Below are 19,023 nucleotides of genomic sequence, written 5' to 3'. Positions count from 1 at the left end.
TATAAAAGCCTCAGAATATCAATCCAAACTTTTACCATTATCTGCCAACTTATGGTCTCATTTAAGCAATCAAATACATTTGACAAACTGTCTTTTCTCTAAATCTGTATCAGTATTATTCATATTTACATGTTTCATTCTATATCAGCTTTTTTATTATTTTCCTTCTGACTTAGAATTATCCTAATGATCCAATTTAATAATTTGAAATATTGACATAATAGTATTTTTTTCTAGTCCTCCAGAATTCCTCCACTGTATCAATACTGATTGCAGTAGCCAGCCAGATGTTCAGAATTTCCTGGTGGGATGTTCAGATAATTCCAGCTGAAATATCTAGGATAGATAGCAGCTGGCTGCTATTTAACATTGTTTTGGTATTAAAGGTTGATATATTAACCAGTGTATCTTCAGAACACTGCTGCAAGAGCTGCAGTCAGAACCACCATTGTGTCTGAAATCTTCCTTTCCAAATCTCTATCCTTACATTTAAGTTTTTGGGTTGTTTTTGGCCGTGTCAGCAACCCCAGAGACTGAAAAGGGAACAGTATAAGCATGTCATATATGACACTGAAAAAAATGCTGAAGAAAAATCTCACTCATTAGCACTGAATTTCCTGAACTTCCAGCAGTTTCAGTGGTACTGATGAACATGTCCTCAGTATGAACCTAATAAATGCAGGAAGGTTCATTAATTAATTAATTCATTCAGAAATTAACTATACAAAGGAAGATTTCATAAAAGTTCAAGGAACATTACTGCTTCTCTGAAAGTAAATAGTACAAACATACTGAGATATATTTCTATATGTATCCAGGATGTGTCTAGCCTGAATTGAGCTTAAAGGTTTGTGCAAGCACTAGAGAGTAGATGAGGCAGATTATGTTTTCATGAGAGAAAAAGCAAGCTCAGAGAAAAACACAGTAAAAAGTAGTGAAATCCCTTTGAAAAATGAGTGAAAATTAGATTGTGTAAATTTGATAATAATGCTTTTGATATGAAAACATAAAGATTCAGGCTAAACAAGGGGGGGAAGAAATCATAATGAGGAAGATGCCAGATCAGAATTTGTCTTTGATTGAGAGAGATGGACTGATGAAAACACAAGATAGCATGGCCAAGATCAGAGGATCAGTAAGAGTTTGAAAAGAACTCCATATTCCCAGCATAAATTGCTCTGTGAAGGTACACACAGAAGGTTGGTATGTGTTTTCATGCCAATAAGCTGTCCCAGGTGTTTTTCTGGCACTGGGCCTGATAATTCAAACCCTCTGTCTAATCAAGATCAAATTAAACTACGGCTCTGGAAATCTTCTGCCTTCTTCTGTCCTTTCACAACAATGTAAATTGGGCATCAGCAGATTCTCTCTATTCTAGATTATCCTTTCAGGCATTTTTGAAGGCTGTCAGCTCTGTCCATGTCATTAGAGTTAGGCAGGATGCACATTCAGAGCAGTTGTTCCTTAGGAAGACTGCCAGGCTTCAGGAGATGCTACATTTGTTACATTCTTCCGAAAAAGTAACATCCCAAATAGATTAAACCCATTAAAATAATGGGAGCACATCAGGAATGTGCAATCTAATCCAATATCTTGCTATTACTGCAGCAGATGGCTGCTTGCCAAAAATTTTACATGTGATGTAGACTGGCCTATAGCAACATTCTAGAAAACAGAATAAAGTTACTGTTTATTCTGCTGCTGTTTTCAAGTGATGACTTCCTTTTCTACACTCATGTAAAAAAAAAACTTAAAGGAAATATTTTTAATTTGTGTTAACTATGATTCATCAGAAGCATGAAAAAATATTATGTATTAAAAAGCTTTTTACTTTAATTTGTTGAGATGCTTATCCACATCAGGCCCATCAGTATCCAGACAACAGGATCCACCCATCCATGTCTCATGGACATTTATACCCTCACCAAAACAAGGGGTTAAAGGATGCCTCATTGTTCAGGTTCCTTACTAATGTAGGTAATACAGGTTCAACTTCACACCAGCAAGGAATGAAAGTTAGGGAACTGAATCACTATGGATAAAACATCTGAAGGAATTCCTGTTATTCTCAGGTAATTAAGTTTCCTTTTGCCACAGGCATCCTTGCTTAAGGAGTCAAAATGCCCCTTTGGTTCTCTTCAACTTACACAATAAGCTCATTTAAAAAATATTAATAATAATAATGCTGAACATGCACCACAGCAGAATTTTATGAGCCTAATTTTTCCAGGAACAACATTGGTATTTGCAACCCCTCTTTATCTGATATAGATTAGGAAGTTAATTTAATTCCTTTTTTTTTTTTTTGGAAGCATAAAAATGCTTTATAAAGCCACTTCAGGGCATTTTCAGATCTTCTTCTATTTTATTTTACATTCTGTATGGACACACCATTTCTCTCTCAAGGAATGTACAGTCTAAACTGCCACACTATAGAGAGGAATGCAACACAGCTTAATACTGCATTTACTTCACCACAAATTGTAGGTGCAATCTATAAAATGCTCTTTGTGCCATAATGAACTTCAGGATGACATAGAGACAGTAAGAATAATTCATTGTTGATGGGAATAAAATTTAGTGCTAACAGCTAAAATTTGTCTAAAAATCCCTACTCACTGATACTAATTCTTTTGCTAAGTATATGAATTACATCATCTTCTGAAGCGTCCAACACCTCCCAATGTCTCAAGAATGCACTTTCTTAAGATCTAGAAAGGCCCACATAGATTGAAAAGTATTTAAAATACAATTAGCTTTAGCAAACTAACTTAAGATAATCATATTTTTAAAAAAATTTTGGCTACTGCCTCTCCATTTATTCACCATCTGACAATTAGATTCTTATCTCTGGCTAAGGTTCAAATCTCACCTATTTTTTCAAGACGATTCTAGCTCTCTCAACAAATAAAAAGACTCTTTCTGGTGGGAGATGAATTATGGGTGAAACTCATTTAAAATAAAAAGGTTTTAATATTTACTGAAATAAAGGAGTTGATGCCTGCAGTTCTTGCTGTTTGAATGCTATTATTTCTATAACTGTGCACATTTTCTTCTTGGTATTTAAAGTTTCCATATCAGACTTCTACTCTAGTCCTAGTGTTTAAAAAATAGGTTCAGAAAGGATCTCAGTAAGTTCTGCAGTTCACTCATCTGGTCCACTAACAGTTTTACAAAAAGCTGTTTTTCAGACTTTTTTTTTTTTTGCAGATCCTTTCTTAATAGCCCCAGACAATCTATTTCAGTGAGTCAGAGCCCTCTCAATCCTTAGACAATCAGTCATGTTTGAGCCTTGCCACCTAAAGGTGTTACTCCTTGTCCTAAACACGATAAACACTGAAAGCATTATTCTGATTACTCTTTGAAACAGTCTCATAAGGTAACCTAAGAATATCTCACTCAAGTCTGATTTTCTCTAGACAAGGAAATAATCTTTTTAATTAATTTCATCCTTCTCTTCAGGCCACGTCATCAGCCCCACTGGTCTGTGCTACAATTCTGTAAATCTGTCTAAAGGACAGGCATTTTTCCTGGGGTGTGGCATCTGAAATTAGAAACAGTATTTTGGTAGTGACTTAGTTATGATGAATTGAATTCAATTACTACAAACTCATTCTCAAAGATAGAGGGTCTTGCTTATCGACTTTTTTGACTGAAAGAAAGCTTAGTTAATATGAGTCAGATAAACTGGCAGTACTACAGATTAATAAATTCCACTAGGATGAATGTCATGATAAAAAAAGGGGCATGCTAAGCCCATTTGAATGACTATATATAGGAGCAAGTTTTCACATCTGACAGGTACAGGGGACAGAATCTGCACTCTGCTCCTCATGTGCAATAATTAACGTCAACCCTATCCTCAGTATTTTTGGTATGATACCTGCATCTTAGGCTAAGCATTACCTTTTGCTTTATATGCAATTAAAATGAAGATATTTTGATCTCACTCAAGGTGCAAAGGGTTCTGCTGATCCAGAGAGATGAGTCAGAAGTGACTCATCACCTGTTTTTTGGCAGGATGTTTAGAACATGGACAAATCACAAGGTGAATGGTAGGGATCATTTGAAACACCGTGGTCTCTCACCAGTACTTAAAGGCTGGGTTGGTTAAACATCACCTTTTTTTTTTTTTTTCCTTCTGAAACCTCACAGATAAACCAGCAGACAGAAGGTTTCACCTCACTAGAAGATTTTTACTCTATGATATTCCACAGATGGCAACATTCTGCCAGGGAGCAGAGCCTGTGTAGCAGAACCTACCACAGGCACCAGCAGCTGATCTCTTGAAGTCCAGAAATCAGAAGATGACTCACGATGTACAGATTCCAAAAGAAACCTTCCTGTCAAACATTTCTGGTTGTGTTGTGCCCTTCTTAAAGGGTGTCTGAAGTGTCACACAGAACCAAGTAGGTGTAAATCACTTACACACCTAAAGCCAAGTGCAATGGAAGGTTTATCCTGTAGCAGCTTGGTCCATCAGCTTTCTTTCCTCTAAAAATGTTTTATTCCTTCTCACTAAGTAGAGGACAAATAAACTGACTCCTTATGGCCTTTTTAAACTAAGATCAGACAGATAGCATTTAAAAACCTGTGTTCTTTTGTCATCTTCATTCCTGAGAATCCACTGGACAGTTTTATAGCAAGTTAAAGACTTACTTCAGAAGATATTGCAAAAAAATTCCTCATTGGAAAAGTGAAAGTAATTCATTACCTCATTTGCCTTAACACAGACATGACTGAAGCAGCACATTGTCCAGAGACACAATTCTGAGAAGAGAGCTGGAAGAAAAAAATGCAAAATAAATACTGTCTTGATCAAACTTCTTGTACCTCATTTAATCAACTTTATATATTTGCCTTCGCTCATTTAATCTTTATTGGCCACTGAAGGATCAATTTCCTAAAACTTCTATCACAGCTTAAGTTGTGATGACTGCATCATTATTTCCATTACCATTTTCATTTCATTTCTAAAAATCCAAGTATTCTGACTTGATAAAGACATACTGTTTCTATAATATTTTGAACACAGACTGGCCTGAGACAACAATCAATGTCTCTCTTCCGAATATCTTTAGTATATTTTTGTGTCTGTCCCATTGTTACCTCTTCTTTCTAGTTCTCTGTCATCCAAGGTAATTCCATCCTTTTAGTCCAAAACATCTCTCAGGCTGAGATTCCTGCTCTCACACTCACCAGTGTATGAGACACTTACAATTCTGAACATCTCAAATGGTTTTTTGGACAAGAGGGGAAATGCTGCCACATGAGTGTAGGTGCCACAGAGAGTCACAGAATGGGTCAGGCTGGGAGGGACCACAGGGGTCACCCAACCCCTCTGCTCCAGCAGGGCCATCCCAGAGCACATGGCACAGGATTGTGTCCAGATGGTTCTGGAACATCTCCAGGGGTACCCCACAACCTCTATGGGCAATAACACACTCTGGATTACCTCAAATTCCATCTGTGCTTTCAGAGGATCCAGAAGCCAGGATTCAACTGCATCTACACCAGGAGCAAGGCACCAAAGCTAAAACTTGGAGCTCTTGAATTCTAACTCCTTTTGCTGCTTCACCTGCCCCTGGTTGTGGTTAAAACTGGATGTAAATACAAAGAAATGGTTCTATGCACAGAGCAAATGAAGTCTTACACAAACTTCGTTAGTCTGGACTTACCTTAAGCAATCCCAAATCATTCCTTTAATTTTGAACCTTACACTCACTGTTTAACTTTGTCATGGAGGGAGAACTCATAGGAAGAGGTTCCAAGTTAGTCATTTGACTGGTTTAGCACCTCCTCCACATCCAGAGGACTCCAGGAAGCACAGAGAGAATTTTGCCCTTATAGAAACTTGGTAGGTCTAGTTCTGTGTGTATGGGTGCAAGTAATCCAACACACCTTGGAAAAGAAGGCAATGAAAAGATGGGAAACTCAAACCTGAGAATATTATACATAAAAGTTGTATTTCTGCATGGCATAAACTTCAGTGTAGGCTAATTTGGTCCACTTCTTGGGGGAAAAAAAAACCAAAAGAGGTAGTGCTGCATTAGAAAGTGTTTTAAATGTGTTCCTTTGTGTGGTTTTCAGCACTACTCAGCATCCCCTGGCAGCTGTGAATTACTGAAGTGTGATCACAGATTTAAGAGTGATATTCTTTGTATGGAGAGATGATATTTTGCACAACAGCTCAATCAACATTCAGAGGACCCTCCATCACCATTTTTGAAAGATTTAAGACACCTTCAGTAACAGCCACATCCACTTCTGCAAACGTTCTCTGAACCAGCCTTTGTTAATTTTTTTCCATCTTTTCCCTTTGCTCTTAGAGTAACAATTAGTCACATACTGTGCACACATTAAAAAAGGCACTTTAAAGCAGATTTAGAACACATTCATAATTAAATGTATCTTTGAAGCAATCTATTGTAAATATCTAATTGGAAATACATATTAGCATTGCAGTTTATTAAACATTGAGGTTTGCTGCTTGTCACTGGATTTTAAAATTGCTTCAGTATTCCTAAAGAGTTTAAGAGAAACCTGAGATAAGAAAGTTGCTGGCAAAGATGTCACCACATACAAGTCCTGCCAATGCTCTAGCAAAACATAAAATATTAATTTTTACCTTGTTATACTTTTGTTAATTTATAAATAATGGCATTTTAAGGGAAACTAAAAAATGGAAACTTGTAATGTAAAATAATAGAACAGAAACTTTAGACAAAATAATTAGTATCATTTGTCAGACAAAGCAAAATGATATTAACCAATATTAAAATGATATTTTATGTACACAAACACACTATCTAAACACAAAATGCTGAGAATACAGCATACTAAAAGAATCAGAATTTTTCTAGTCTTCACATTAACTGCAAGAATATATGACCAAAGAAATGTCAAATACCAGGTGTATGATCAGTAAGTGCCAGCTTCAATAGTGCAACATTTTATTAATGACAGAAATATCTGGTTTAACACTGCTCATGTTACAAAAAAACTGCAGTGACAGTGATAATGGCAGCATAGGGGAATTTGACACTGAAGATATAGCAAAAGCACATTTCAGTGGTCTTGAAGTGCATCAACAAAAGGCTTATTAGTGAAAAGAGCAAAAAGAAAAAAAAAAGCCCAAACCTTTCAGTTATTTAAACTGGCCAATGAAACAGCAGAAGGAAAACCTGTGTAAAATAGTGTAATACAGTTTGCACAAGGTTATCTTTTTTTTTTTCCAAGTCAATTGATGCAAACACAAATATGCTGAGACACATTCAGAAATAGCACACGTGCATTTGGGTTTTATTCAGTTCAACTACACAGCATTTAAAGGTTCAGTACTAAAAGGAGCACTTTTAAAACCAGGCTTATCTCTGGCTTGCTTACCTGTAGCCTAATTTTCAACTTTTTCATTTGTTTGTTTACAAATTAGACCTACTATGGTAGTGTTTCTAAAAATACATTGGGGTGGAATGTGTAAGTTTGTTATTTTAAAACTCAACAATCTAAAATGTGGTACAGTACAGTGATTTTTATCTTGTATCAGGCTTTACACAAAGTTTCCGCCTTCTGGTTTCCATATGTGTATTTCAGGATGCACATCAAACTTGAAGGCAATAAAAGCTGTGTCTGTGATGGAAAAAATGTGTGGGGCAAATTAAAATAGCCATTTTGCAACAGTAGTTTATGTCTTTAAAAAAAAATCTTTAATTCACCTAAAGCTTTACATACAAAGAATAAATGAGATAAGATCTTATTTCCTTAAAATTTAATATGGGAAATGGGTGCAAGATAAAAATCTATGATGTGGTTGACTTGTTTTTAAAGTGAACCTGAGTAAGGGCAGGAAATACAACATTATTTATGAGTAAAAGAATAAAATTCCTTCATAATTTAAGTAGCTGAACAGGTTTTTAATGTTCTACCACAAAACAGCAAGGCAACAGATGAGAATGGCCTTGTATTCAATGAATTATCATGAACACCCACTGCAAACCTGAATATTTTCTGCAAAAATAAAACATCAGATTATGCACAATAATAAAAAGCATCAGAAATAGATGCACCTGGATTTTCTTTCCTCTTTTTAAACCACAAATATCAGAATTCAGCACTTATGTCACAGTCCTTGAACAGTTGCTCTGAGATGACTACATGAAGCACACTACTGCACTAAGTAGACACCCCACAACAGGCTTGCACTGCAGCAGTAACATGGTTTTCATGTAGGCACAGACTTTTTTTCTCATTCATGTTCAAAAACAACATGAAATAAGCAACTCAAGACAAGGTTAGGATTCATCCCGCGGTTCCTTGTTAGCGAAAAGTTCTTGCCACTTTGGTAATCAAAGTCACTGAATGTTTTTTAAAAACTGCAGGTACCTCAAGGAAAAGAAGAGTTCCATATTCAGCAAGGCAGCATTATATCAGGATATTTTATACCAACTAAGGCATAAAGAACTTTGCATCAGGGTATACAATACTCAATCTCTGAATAAAGTCCTGTATTCTGTGTGTGGCGAAAGTGCATAGGAGTGGGATTCCACCAGAGCACAAAGAATCCTCTCACAGTATTAAGGCCTTTCGATTTTATGTGTGTGAGCTGAAGTCAGCACAGTAGAAAAAACATAGGCTGTCATCACACTGGACACCACTGGAGCTCCCTTAGCACGTCTTCTCTTCTCCGAGCTGTCGTTCATCATCTTCATCAGCTTCCTCAATAACCTGAATGTCATCTGCTTGAGGTAAAGATGAGATTTCAGTCAGCAGTTTGGCTCCTTCTGTTTTGTTTTTCTCTTCCTCTTCGATCACTTTCTTCCATATTTTGTGATTTTCACTGAGGTGGTGTATTAGCTGGCAAAATATTCGTCTACCTTTTTTTCTTTGAGCTTCTGTAAAATTATAAGCATATTGGATTGTTTGACATTCTGAGTAATTGTATTTTATACATACAAAGCCAATGGCACATTGCAAGCAAGATGTACATTTCAGCGAGGCACATGGATGATTATTCTGAATATTTAAACAGTGGCATGGCAAAGGATATCAACAAGCTTCTGTTTTAAATTGCAAATCTCCTGGTAGCAACAAAACTTTTGTAAAAAGAGGAAAATTTATGAAGCAGCAGAATAGCAAATGCTACAAGATTTCTACAGCACAATTTCAACTACCACTGCTACATCTGAAGCTACTGAAGGACAACCAAGCACCAACCGAAACACAGAAACTTACTTAAAATAAGATCATCTTCCATTTCTTCATCATCACTCTCTAACTGTGCACCATCATCATCTTCAGTGCTTTCTGCATCCTCCTCCTCTTCATCAACCCACTGCCCTGGAAGCAACCCAGCTGCATTGTAGGAATTACAAAGGGGACCAACTATGTGAGTGATGAAAGATTCCTGCAGTTTCGCCAGCTGGGGAGAAGAACGATCCATGAAGGGGCTTATAGGTAACCCAAGACTTGCTTCCTCATCACCCTGAAAAAGAAATGAAAAAACTATCAGAATTTCTCACAAAATTGGCTTTAAATTCTTATTTTAAAAATTACTTTTAATGAACCGAGTAATCTCCAGCTTCCTCAGGAGGGGAAGCACCTGGAAAGGCACTGATCACTTCTCTCCAGTGAGCAGTGACAGGGCTTGAGGGAATGGCATAAAACTCTGTCAGGGGAGGTATAGGCTGGATATTAGGAAAAGGTTCTTCACCCAGAGGGTGTTGGGGCACTGGAACAGCTCTCTGGGGCAGTGCTCACAGCACCAGCCTGACAGAGCTCAAGAAGCTTTTGTACAATGCTCTGAGGCACATAATGTGATTTTTGGGATGTCCTGTGCAGGGATAGGCGTTATGCTTTGATGAGCCCTGTGGTCCCTTCCAACTCAGGATATTCTGTGATTCCATGAACCACCACATGGGATTGTACATTTTTACTGAGGAGAATAATTGTACAGACTAAGTGAATGAAAACATAATTAGGCCAATTTAAAATAAAGACACATTATGGCTCAGACTAGCACAGTCCATAATCCTCCCTCCAGCTTTGCTTGTGTCTGGATGGAGAACTAGTTCTACTGGAACTGCTATTCCTCTGCCTTTACAGGATGGATTCAGAGCAGGCAGAGACTCAACTTCAATTGCTGAGCTGACAAACAGAGAAAGTGGCAGAGAAATCAGCCATAGCAAGGCATGCTGCTAATGGCATCCCCTGCAAGGCCACAGGAGAATGAAATGAGCTATGACATCCAGAGTCAAGTGGTTTCTTTGCTGTTTTGTTGGGGGTTTTTTCCCCACCATTTTATAAACTGGAGAAGAAAAACATTGAACAGTTGTTCATCAAAAAATCTGAGCTATAATTACTTATCTCAGCACTTCCATGGACCTGAGAGCTTTAGAGCTGAACATACACTTTCAGTCTTGTAGATATTCTTTCACCTAGAAACACATCTGTGAACTTAACTTCCAAAATGAAAGAATTTTTTTTGCTTTACCAGCATCATCCTAAGGAAAGAATCCCTCCCCCTCAAAAATCCCCTAATATCTGAAAAATGGAGAATACAGGCTGGGAGCTTGTTTTCTAACACAATTATTAGAAACTAAAAGATCATGCTAGTAAGCTACTCGTGAAAATAAATTTTAGTGTTCAGAATGAGAAGATAGAAATACCTCACCTGAAGATTTAAAACAAGGAATAAAGCTTAATTTAGTTAAACCACTGGTAAAACAAAGTATTATCTGCCCATCATTTAAAAGAGAAAATTGCTCTTTCCATACCCACCTGCTCATAAAATTCATTGACAATGCCTTCAGTCCATTTCAGATGCAGGTCTCTGATTTTGGCTGGGCCATTGATATCAGCCAGTTTGATGCATATTTGACAGGCCAGCAGGCGATCGTTCTCATTGCTCCATTCTATGCCATTGCTGTTCATGTCATTGACCTGGGGTAGGCACAGACATCCACTTCAAACCATGGGTTTATTAAGCAACCTACGAACCATCTACAGCTGGTTTGTACAAAGGAAATACTCTGCTTGCATTTTAATAGCTTACCTTTAAATAAAATAAAACTTTAAATGCAAGTAATTAAAACCAACAATAACTGAGAAGCAATGATAAAATCTGTACATCAAGACCAGATCAGTGCAGACACTAAAGTGGAACAAACCTTGGCATTAAATTCTGCAAGGAAATCAAAATGCTTCTTGAGGTCTGTGGCAAGGATTGCTTCAATCACTAAGAAACGAAAGCGCTTGAACTCCACGTGATCAAGGTTTGATAAAAAGTTGTATTCTGGTCGTGATAAGAAAAGATTCCAGGCAGATGCAGCATGGTGATTTTCTAGGACTGATCTGTCATTGTAGAGAACAGCCTACAGGAAAAAAAAAAAACAAAACAAGCAAGGAATCATAAATTACACAGGGAAGTTTTAAAGTTATAATTAAATATTCTGAAGTTTCAGGGCTAGTCAGAAACAACACTAGGTAAAAATAAAAATTAAAAAAATGTTTTGTCTTCTAGTTTTGGGGTTAAAGTGACACAAAAATTACAGATGAGGGAACCTCCCCCCCCCACAAACTTAACAATTAGCAATGTTCTTTTTTTCTTTAAAAGTCCTTAATGATGTCTTAGTGACACCTACATTCAAACTATAGGCACACACACAAAAACAGCTTAAGTCTTTGCACAGTGCATGTGTGGAGCAGTGTGTGTTTTATGTCACACAGTGAGGTAAAAAACAAAACAAAACAAGAAAAAAATAAATCTAAGTATTTGTTTTCAATTTCTCTTAATTGTGTTGGAAAAGCAAAAACAACAAAAACCCCAACCCAACAAAAACAAAGAAATAAACAAAAAAATGCAACAAATAAAATACCCCACTAGAAAAAGGACTCCAAAACACATAAGAACTGTCATAATGGAAAATGGTGCAAATTATCACTAATTTTCAAAGGGCTATGTTTAATGCTAATGCAGAAATTTTAAGTGTAAACGAGCTAACTAAAATATAAAAACAGTAGCAGATTTTACTCACAGCTTCCATGTTTCTAAAAAACACCCTATAAAATAATGAATTCAATATAGATTAAATAGAACCTGAAAAAAAAATTCATTTTGCCAAAGCTTTTTGCAATTTTTCAAAGAATGCTTGCATTTTTGAGACTTCATGATGGATGTCTGTGTAGTTTGGTGTTGTTCCTCCTTGCATGCTGTTTTCAGCAGAAATACATAGCATCCTACATACTAAACTCCTTTTGTAATAAGGAGTTGATGAAAACTGATTGGAAAGTTCATTTTCAAAGTCTTTATCTCCTAACAAGTGTACCAGTTTCTGATCTATTGTTATTGTTGATATTATTATTATTATTATTATTTAAGTTTCTTTTCTGTAACTTAATAAGAGATCCAAACAGCCATCATAGCTGATTAGACAGACCCAGGGCCAGCTCTCTATTAAATAATCCTTTACTCTATCCTGCATTGGTTTCTGTTGTTATTTTCAATTTTGCAATTTGAAAGTTGTTTGTGGATGCATACACAACCAGTACATACAAAACACATCAGAATTTAACAGGAAAGAAAAATAAAAATATTACACAAGTATAGTACATGTTAATTTCCCCATTTCTTAAATCAGGCCTAAATACTTCAATCCTAAACAACTTACTTTAGAGTTACAGAATAGCAAATAATTCTTTATACTGATTTCATACAGAAAGAAGTGATTTTTTTGTGTGAAGAGGTTCCTACCTGAGGTGCATTTGTGGCCACTAGAAAAGCATTTGTACGTCCAGGATGATCATAGTCGTGCATGGCAGCTGCTACATACAAAGCCATCAATTCCAAAGCAGGAATGTTTGAAGCCAGGCAGCCATAACTGTCATCAGTAATAGGACAGCTTTTTGAAGAAGTGTAGCTGACTTGAACTGGGGCAATACCACCAGCTTCATCTAAAAAAAAAAAAAATCCAAAGTACAAAACCAGAATATTTTTAGAACAGTATTTCATACATATTTGTAATACATTATAAATGTGTATAAACAGCCAGACACTGTTGCAAACACAGTATGTTTATCCTTACTGTCATGAATCTGAATAATTGTCAGACTAATATTTTAAAAAACAAAATTAATGATAATTTTTATAGATTAACAATTTTGAAGAAAAGTTGAAGTGCCATTGAGTTGCAAATTTGTAGCACTAACAGAGTATTCTATTGTTTGTCTCAAACCTGAATTTGTCCAAGAAAAAATTAATCAGCACCTTCCTTAGTATTTCCATAATTTTCCCATTTCTTGAACTTGCAAACCTACAGGAAAACTTGGAGGTGGAGAGTGGAAACTACTGCAAAAGGAATTAACTCCATTAATTTAGAAATATTTGTATGATAAGAAGATTCACAGTTTTATTTTCATCTTTCCCATGGACAAAGTCACTACTTTAAAAAAAAGGAAAAGAAATAGCACTTATTTTAGCAATGCATAATATCAAAGGAACTCCCATGCCTTAATAGAATAAACAAGGATTAGAAACCTGAAAATATTTGTACTGGAAGAGTTTCCAAGCAAGAAGATAATTTCTTATTTTTTCTTTTTTTGTAGACGAGAATAAAATCATTATTATCACTTTTCTCCATTTAAGTCTCCAGACCCAACCCATTTAACACTTGGAGAAAGAAAAGGCAATAGGGTGCAATCAATAGATAGGGACAAACTTGGAAAAAAGAGAAAATCCCAGCCCCCTAAAAGCCATATGACTTGTGTCTTGTCTTTTTCTACTACACACTTAAAACAGAGTTCTTGATTTTATTTTTTCTGAAATACAAACCATTTAGCATCAAAGTCTACGTTTCCAATCTTTTTTATAATCCTTTACTTACAGGATACAATTAGGTAAAAATTACAAATTCTAAATTTAAAAGTTTGTTCTATGAAGTCACAGACAATACACAAGCAAGCTTCACTGGAAGTACCTTCACACAACATTTGAATTTGGAGGTATTATTTCGTTTTCAGGGATGCTCTTATGCAGTTATTTTTGGGGTGGTCTCTTCTGAGTTTGAAAGCCTGCATGTGATAGCTAACTGAAAATTCTAAAATATTAATTTTTATACTAAAGCCATTAAGGAGAACTTCAATTAAGTTAAATACTTTGGTATTTTTTCTCTGGTCTATTTAACTTTCCAATAAAGTTAAGAAATATTAGCCTAATGTATTTCAAATGCTAAAAATACCCTGACTATGGCAGAATACAGAGGTTTCATTCAGCATAGAAAATTTATTAAGTGAACCAGTTTTCTTGGCTAACAAACTAACCATTACTCATCTACTAATTTTTCTGAAAGTCAATTGCATGATATTTCTGAACGGTGTGTGCTTTGTGATTTTTTTCTACTGCATTATATTAAAGTACAAAAAAAAAAAAAAGTGAGTCATAAGAATAATTCTATATTTTCTTCCAGAGCAATTTGGTTCACCTGCTGTAGGTTCATTGTAACATTCCTCAGCAAAACAAAAACAGCCTGTGTGAATACACACCTATTTCACTCTCCATTATGTGCTCATTACGGATTTGCTGGAATCCGGGAATGGGCCGTGTGGTCAGGTACCAAACTGCATGGAGAACATCCGTGGCATGGATACGATTGTGATCTGAAAATCAACAAGATACAATTAAAAAACTGTTATCTGGAATGGCATCACACGGAATCATAAAAACAACAACAAAAAAAAATGTACAAAATGTATTATAAGTGAGCTTTTGATTAAATCTAAAAGGAAAAATAGAATTTTAAATGTTAGTGGTAGATAGATGTATCACTGAACATTTTTCAGAAGGCAGTTAGATAAACAAACAGTGTCTATGTACACTTCATCCTACCTGGGCCTCAGGAAGGGATTAAATGGCCTTTTAAATCAATAATGGTGAGAAACAAGCGTGGCCTGCAATCTGATACCTACAAGCACCCGAGCTGGGCAAACATCTGTGGAGTGGGGAAGTGTGGTTTTTGTTTTGTTTTCCAATAAATTTGGCTGCCTTGCACACCATCAAAATTCTCCATTTCTTCTCATTTTGTTAAGGACCTCATCCAAATTTCTGTTAAATCAGCAACTATTCTCCCATTGACTTCAGTGTGTTTGATTCCACCACTACTTCAAATTCTCTAAGATTATCTTCAAACTCCAAATTAACAAATTCACTTTTAGAGTCCACCCACTTTGTGCTGCAATTCTCTAGACCCATGCTAAGCTCTGTCAAATGCATTCACTAAAAACACACTTAGCAGCCCAGAAATACAAATTCCCACACCAAAGGGGAGCCACTGATAACAAAATTCCTTGCGTAACCAGGGAGCACTTACAGGGAATATCCCGGTAGCCATTTTCGAGCGCACAGAAGTAATTCATAAATTCTTGAGTGGGGATCTTGAAAATTTCAAACAAGCCAGTGTCTTGAAACAAGGTATAAGTAACCTAAACAAATATTAAGATTAATTTAAATCTGAGAAACTTAAATATCTTTGCATGTTCTGCTTTTTCAACTTGAAAAATATTTCTTGTTTTTAAAATTGTACTTGCCGACAGACATGGAAAACACTGAAATTCCACTAAAGAATTATTGGAATGCTATTGTCATAGAGATATATTTAATATACTTTTAGCACAAAAATGTGGATTTTTACAATCCGCTCAATAAAGAATAATAAAAGCTTTTATGTCATTACTGATAATTCTATGCACAACTCATTTGTAATAATATACCCCAAAATTTTTTAGAAGGCTAAATAAGCCATGCTTTATCTCATTAATGACCTAAAAAGAAGAAATTTACATTCAGACTTATTATTCAGAACTTCAAATTATTTAATTAAAACAGCAAAGTCCTTAATAATAAAACAAAACAAAGAGAAACAAACAACACAAGTCCTCCAAGTTGTTTTGAGACTTTGGCAAAGAGATGCTAGTTCTTGCATTTATTATGATTTCTCTTGAGTGTTTTTAATAAAACTAGCTGGTTAATGAAGAAGTATTTCAAAAAGGTACTCAGAACTTCCATATATGTATATAGATCACATATTATTATTTACATGTAGATATCAGTGTACTTCAAAGCCTAATCCCCCCTCACCCACAGCTGCAAATATTTTAAAAAAATTTAAAACAAGTCACTGCTACTCATTTTTATAACTTTTTTCCCTAGACACAGGAGAGGAACAAGAAGTTCTAAAGCGTGGGAGGTGCTCAGAGGAACAGGAGCTGCAAAATTAGGGGACATCACTCCAGGGTGGAAAACTAAGATACTGGAAATAAAACTGTTTAGCGGTCAGATCAGGAGCTCCATGATTGCTAAATCCACTCTAAAGAAAGAGGCAGAAGCTTCCAGATGACCTTGATGAATGGGACAAGCTGGGGAAGAGCAAACAGGATCCTATTCTTGCACCTGCCAGCAGGAATTGGCTTCAGCAAACATGGAAATGCATGGAAATAAATCAGTAAGAGATAAAAGGGATACTACATGCAGAAAGCAGAATGGAAAAAAACTCCACTGTTTGTAGGATCAAGAGGCAAAAGGCTGCCTAAAAGATCACTTCTCTTCCCCCACAGGTGGGGCAGAAATATTTTACTGAAGTAGAGAAAAAAGTAATGGTTGCCAAGCAGAGTAGTAATTCTGAAAGCAGGAGATAATTCTGCACAGGAAATTATGGCAAAACCTCATCAGTGTGAGTCTAACCTATTTACATTGAGAATGAAATTCAGAAAAACTGGAGCATGTTCTCTATAGATAAACCATTTCTTATGGTTTACAATGACATGGAGTACATGAGAAGTCATATTTCTGCTTTTGAAGTTATTCACATAAATGCAATTTCAAGTATCCACATGAACGTTGACTGCAAAATTTCCACATGGTTTAAATAAAGGACACCTTTACCTACCCTCCCTCATATAATAAAGGACAACAAACCTGGCTGAGGATCCTTCCAGACTGATCTCCCATTTCTTTTACAAGGTCAAAAACTTGGAAATTCCAATTGCTCATCTTCTCCAATAGTGAATCATGGTCTAATATCATTGTTTCTAATGTAGAACTCTGTTCCACCTGTATGAGATTAAGATACTTTATCATCTCTAAAATAACAATGAAAATTAATTTATCAGTTGTGTTGGCAAAAAAAAGCCTTGAAAATGATAAATCATTAGTGAATTTATTGAATGGTGCTGCAACTATGGCTATAAGAAAACCATAAATCAATATCACAAATAGCACACTTAAAGGCCTGAGCTTTCCTGTTTTGGGCAGCAGATTCTGGGGCTGTCTGAGATAGTGCTAAATTTTCCTTCTTATTTATTTTTAGACATGAAGAGTTAATAAAACAAAGCAAAAATATGCATAGGCTTAAAACCAAAGATTTACTGAGCTTTAAGAATAGGTTAATTGGACAAGTTTTAAAAACACCTGATGTATAAACCCAAAATGTTAATAGCACTGTATTGGGACATTCATTTGTGAGTCTCACTGCACTGCTGCATCTTTCATAAAGTTCCAAAAGAAAATATTAGCCAGTGTTTGAGCATACCCTCTCAACATTAAGTCTACACAAATCAATATTGATCAACAAAATCAATACAACCACAAGCTTTCCTGTCATTTGCTAGTGACATTTATGCCAGATAAACAATTGTTAAATGAAAATTTGAATTCCAACCATGCACCATAACCCCTTAGAAATTACTATTTTCGCAACATAAAGGCCTCTTCACAGCAAGTTAGAAATGACAAAGAAATAGTGAATTGAGAAAAGTTATTGCAGGGGGGTTTTTTGGCAATTACATGCTTACAAGCAGTGTATTTTGTGTTTGATCAATCATTTCCTTCTTTTCATCTTTCCTCTTCTCTGTATGGTGGAAAGATTCTTTGGAGACATTAGCACTTGCAATTTCACCTTGAAGAAAACACACAGAGAAATACTGTATCAGTAACTGATTTGTAACTTACTACTGTCTAATAATTTTTTAACTGATCATATGGATTTGTGCCAGAAATATAAGTAAGAGCTTGTTTCTAAACCATTTTATTTAGGAAATATGCAAAAAAGTCATTGAGGACAAAATTTATTAGACAAAAATTATTTGAAGATGAAGAAAAGCTATAAGCATAGCTTTTATTAAAAAAAAAGTGATTAGTTTAGCTTAGTTAGTAAAGTACTTATTTGATACATGGAGTACAGAGCTATAAAGGTATTAGTGGAAGCCTGTTTTAAAATCCTTACTATGAAGCAGGCAATAATTTGTCTTATTTTGATTATTCTAAAACACAAAACAAAGTAAAATGCATACATAGGTTAAAATATAAGAAGAAATTATGTAGAAATAGTGAAATTTTAATTTAACAGGCTTGGGGAAAAAAAAGCAGTTAGTTGATATCAAGTATTTGTCTATTTTGAAATCCCACCTGATCTTCTGTCTCTGTATTCTGCAAAGTCTGGTTCTGGTATTGGAACAGGCTTGAGTATCTGACGTCCACAGCTTACAGAATACATGAAAAATATTTACAACATTCAGTAACTTTCTTCTTTTGCTACTGCTGTCTTCTACTGAAAAATATCTGCAGATTACTTTTTTTAAAAAGGCTTGTAAAGATTCCTTCAACAACTGACTAGAGTATTTTCTCCTAAATTTGGCACACATAGATTTAGTCTGTCCTTAGATAATAATCAACCATCACCTCCCCAGATTTAGAGGCCCTGAATTATTAAAAAGTAGAGCTCATAACTAAGAAAGTATTGAGAAACACAGAATCCTATTCCCAAGTAAGAAACCCTCCTTTTCTAGAATTCCACAGAACATTGTTCCTCTACAACAACAGCTGCTGAGAAGGATGGGCCATGTCAAAGCAGCAACATACATTCAAGCATGCTTTATTCTCCCATGGATAACACAGTTACAGATTATTATGAGATTTATGCCCATTTTCTATCCTAGTAGGGGCACAGGTCTTGATTTTTTGTTGGTTTGTTTTTATTT

At 35.6% G+C, this 19,023-nt stretch overlaps 1 protein-coding gene across 1 annotated transcript in view; it reads right to left on the bottom strand.

Moving 5' to 3' along the window:
- Positions 1–6,916: 6,916 nt before the first annotated feature.
- The window catches only part of PDE3B (phosphodiesterase 3B), an 82,531-nt gene continuing 70,424 nt past the window's right edge, over positions 6,917–19,023 (bottom strand). The window contains exons 7-16 of the mRNA XM_036384651.1: positions 18,452–18,525; positions 17,839–17,942; positions 16,964–17,098; positions 15,360–15,471; positions 14,536–14,649; positions 12,749–12,948; positions 11,166–11,369; positions 10,777–10,938; positions 9,232–9,481; positions 6,917–8,891 (exon numbers count right to left, since the gene is read on the bottom strand). Of these exons, the coding sequence (XP_036240544.1) occupies positions 8,665–8,891; positions 9,232–9,481; positions 10,777–10,938; positions 11,166–11,369; positions 12,749–12,948; positions 14,536–14,649; positions 15,360–15,471; positions 16,964–17,098; positions 17,839–17,942; positions 18,452–18,525 (1,582 nt within the window). The 3' untranslated portion in view covers positions 6,917–8,664. The remainder of the gene's footprint in view (positions 8,892–9,231; positions 9,482–10,776; positions 10,939–11,165; positions 11,370–12,748; positions 12,949–14,535; positions 14,650–15,359; positions 15,472–16,963; positions 17,099–17,838; positions 17,943–18,451; positions 18,526–19,023) is intronic.

This window comes from Molothrus ater, chromosome 6, assembly GCF_012460135.2.
Source record: "Molothrus ater isolate BHLD 08-10-18 breed brown headed cowbird chromosome 6, BPBGC_Mater_1.1, whole genome shotgun sequence".
Classification (NCBI taxonomy): domain Eukaryota; kingdom Metazoa; phylum Chordata; class Aves; order Passeriformes; family Icteridae; genus Molothrus; species Molothrus ater.
The sequence above is the reverse complement of the archived record's forward strand: the minus strand, read 5'-3'. Positions and strand labels throughout refer to the sequence as shown.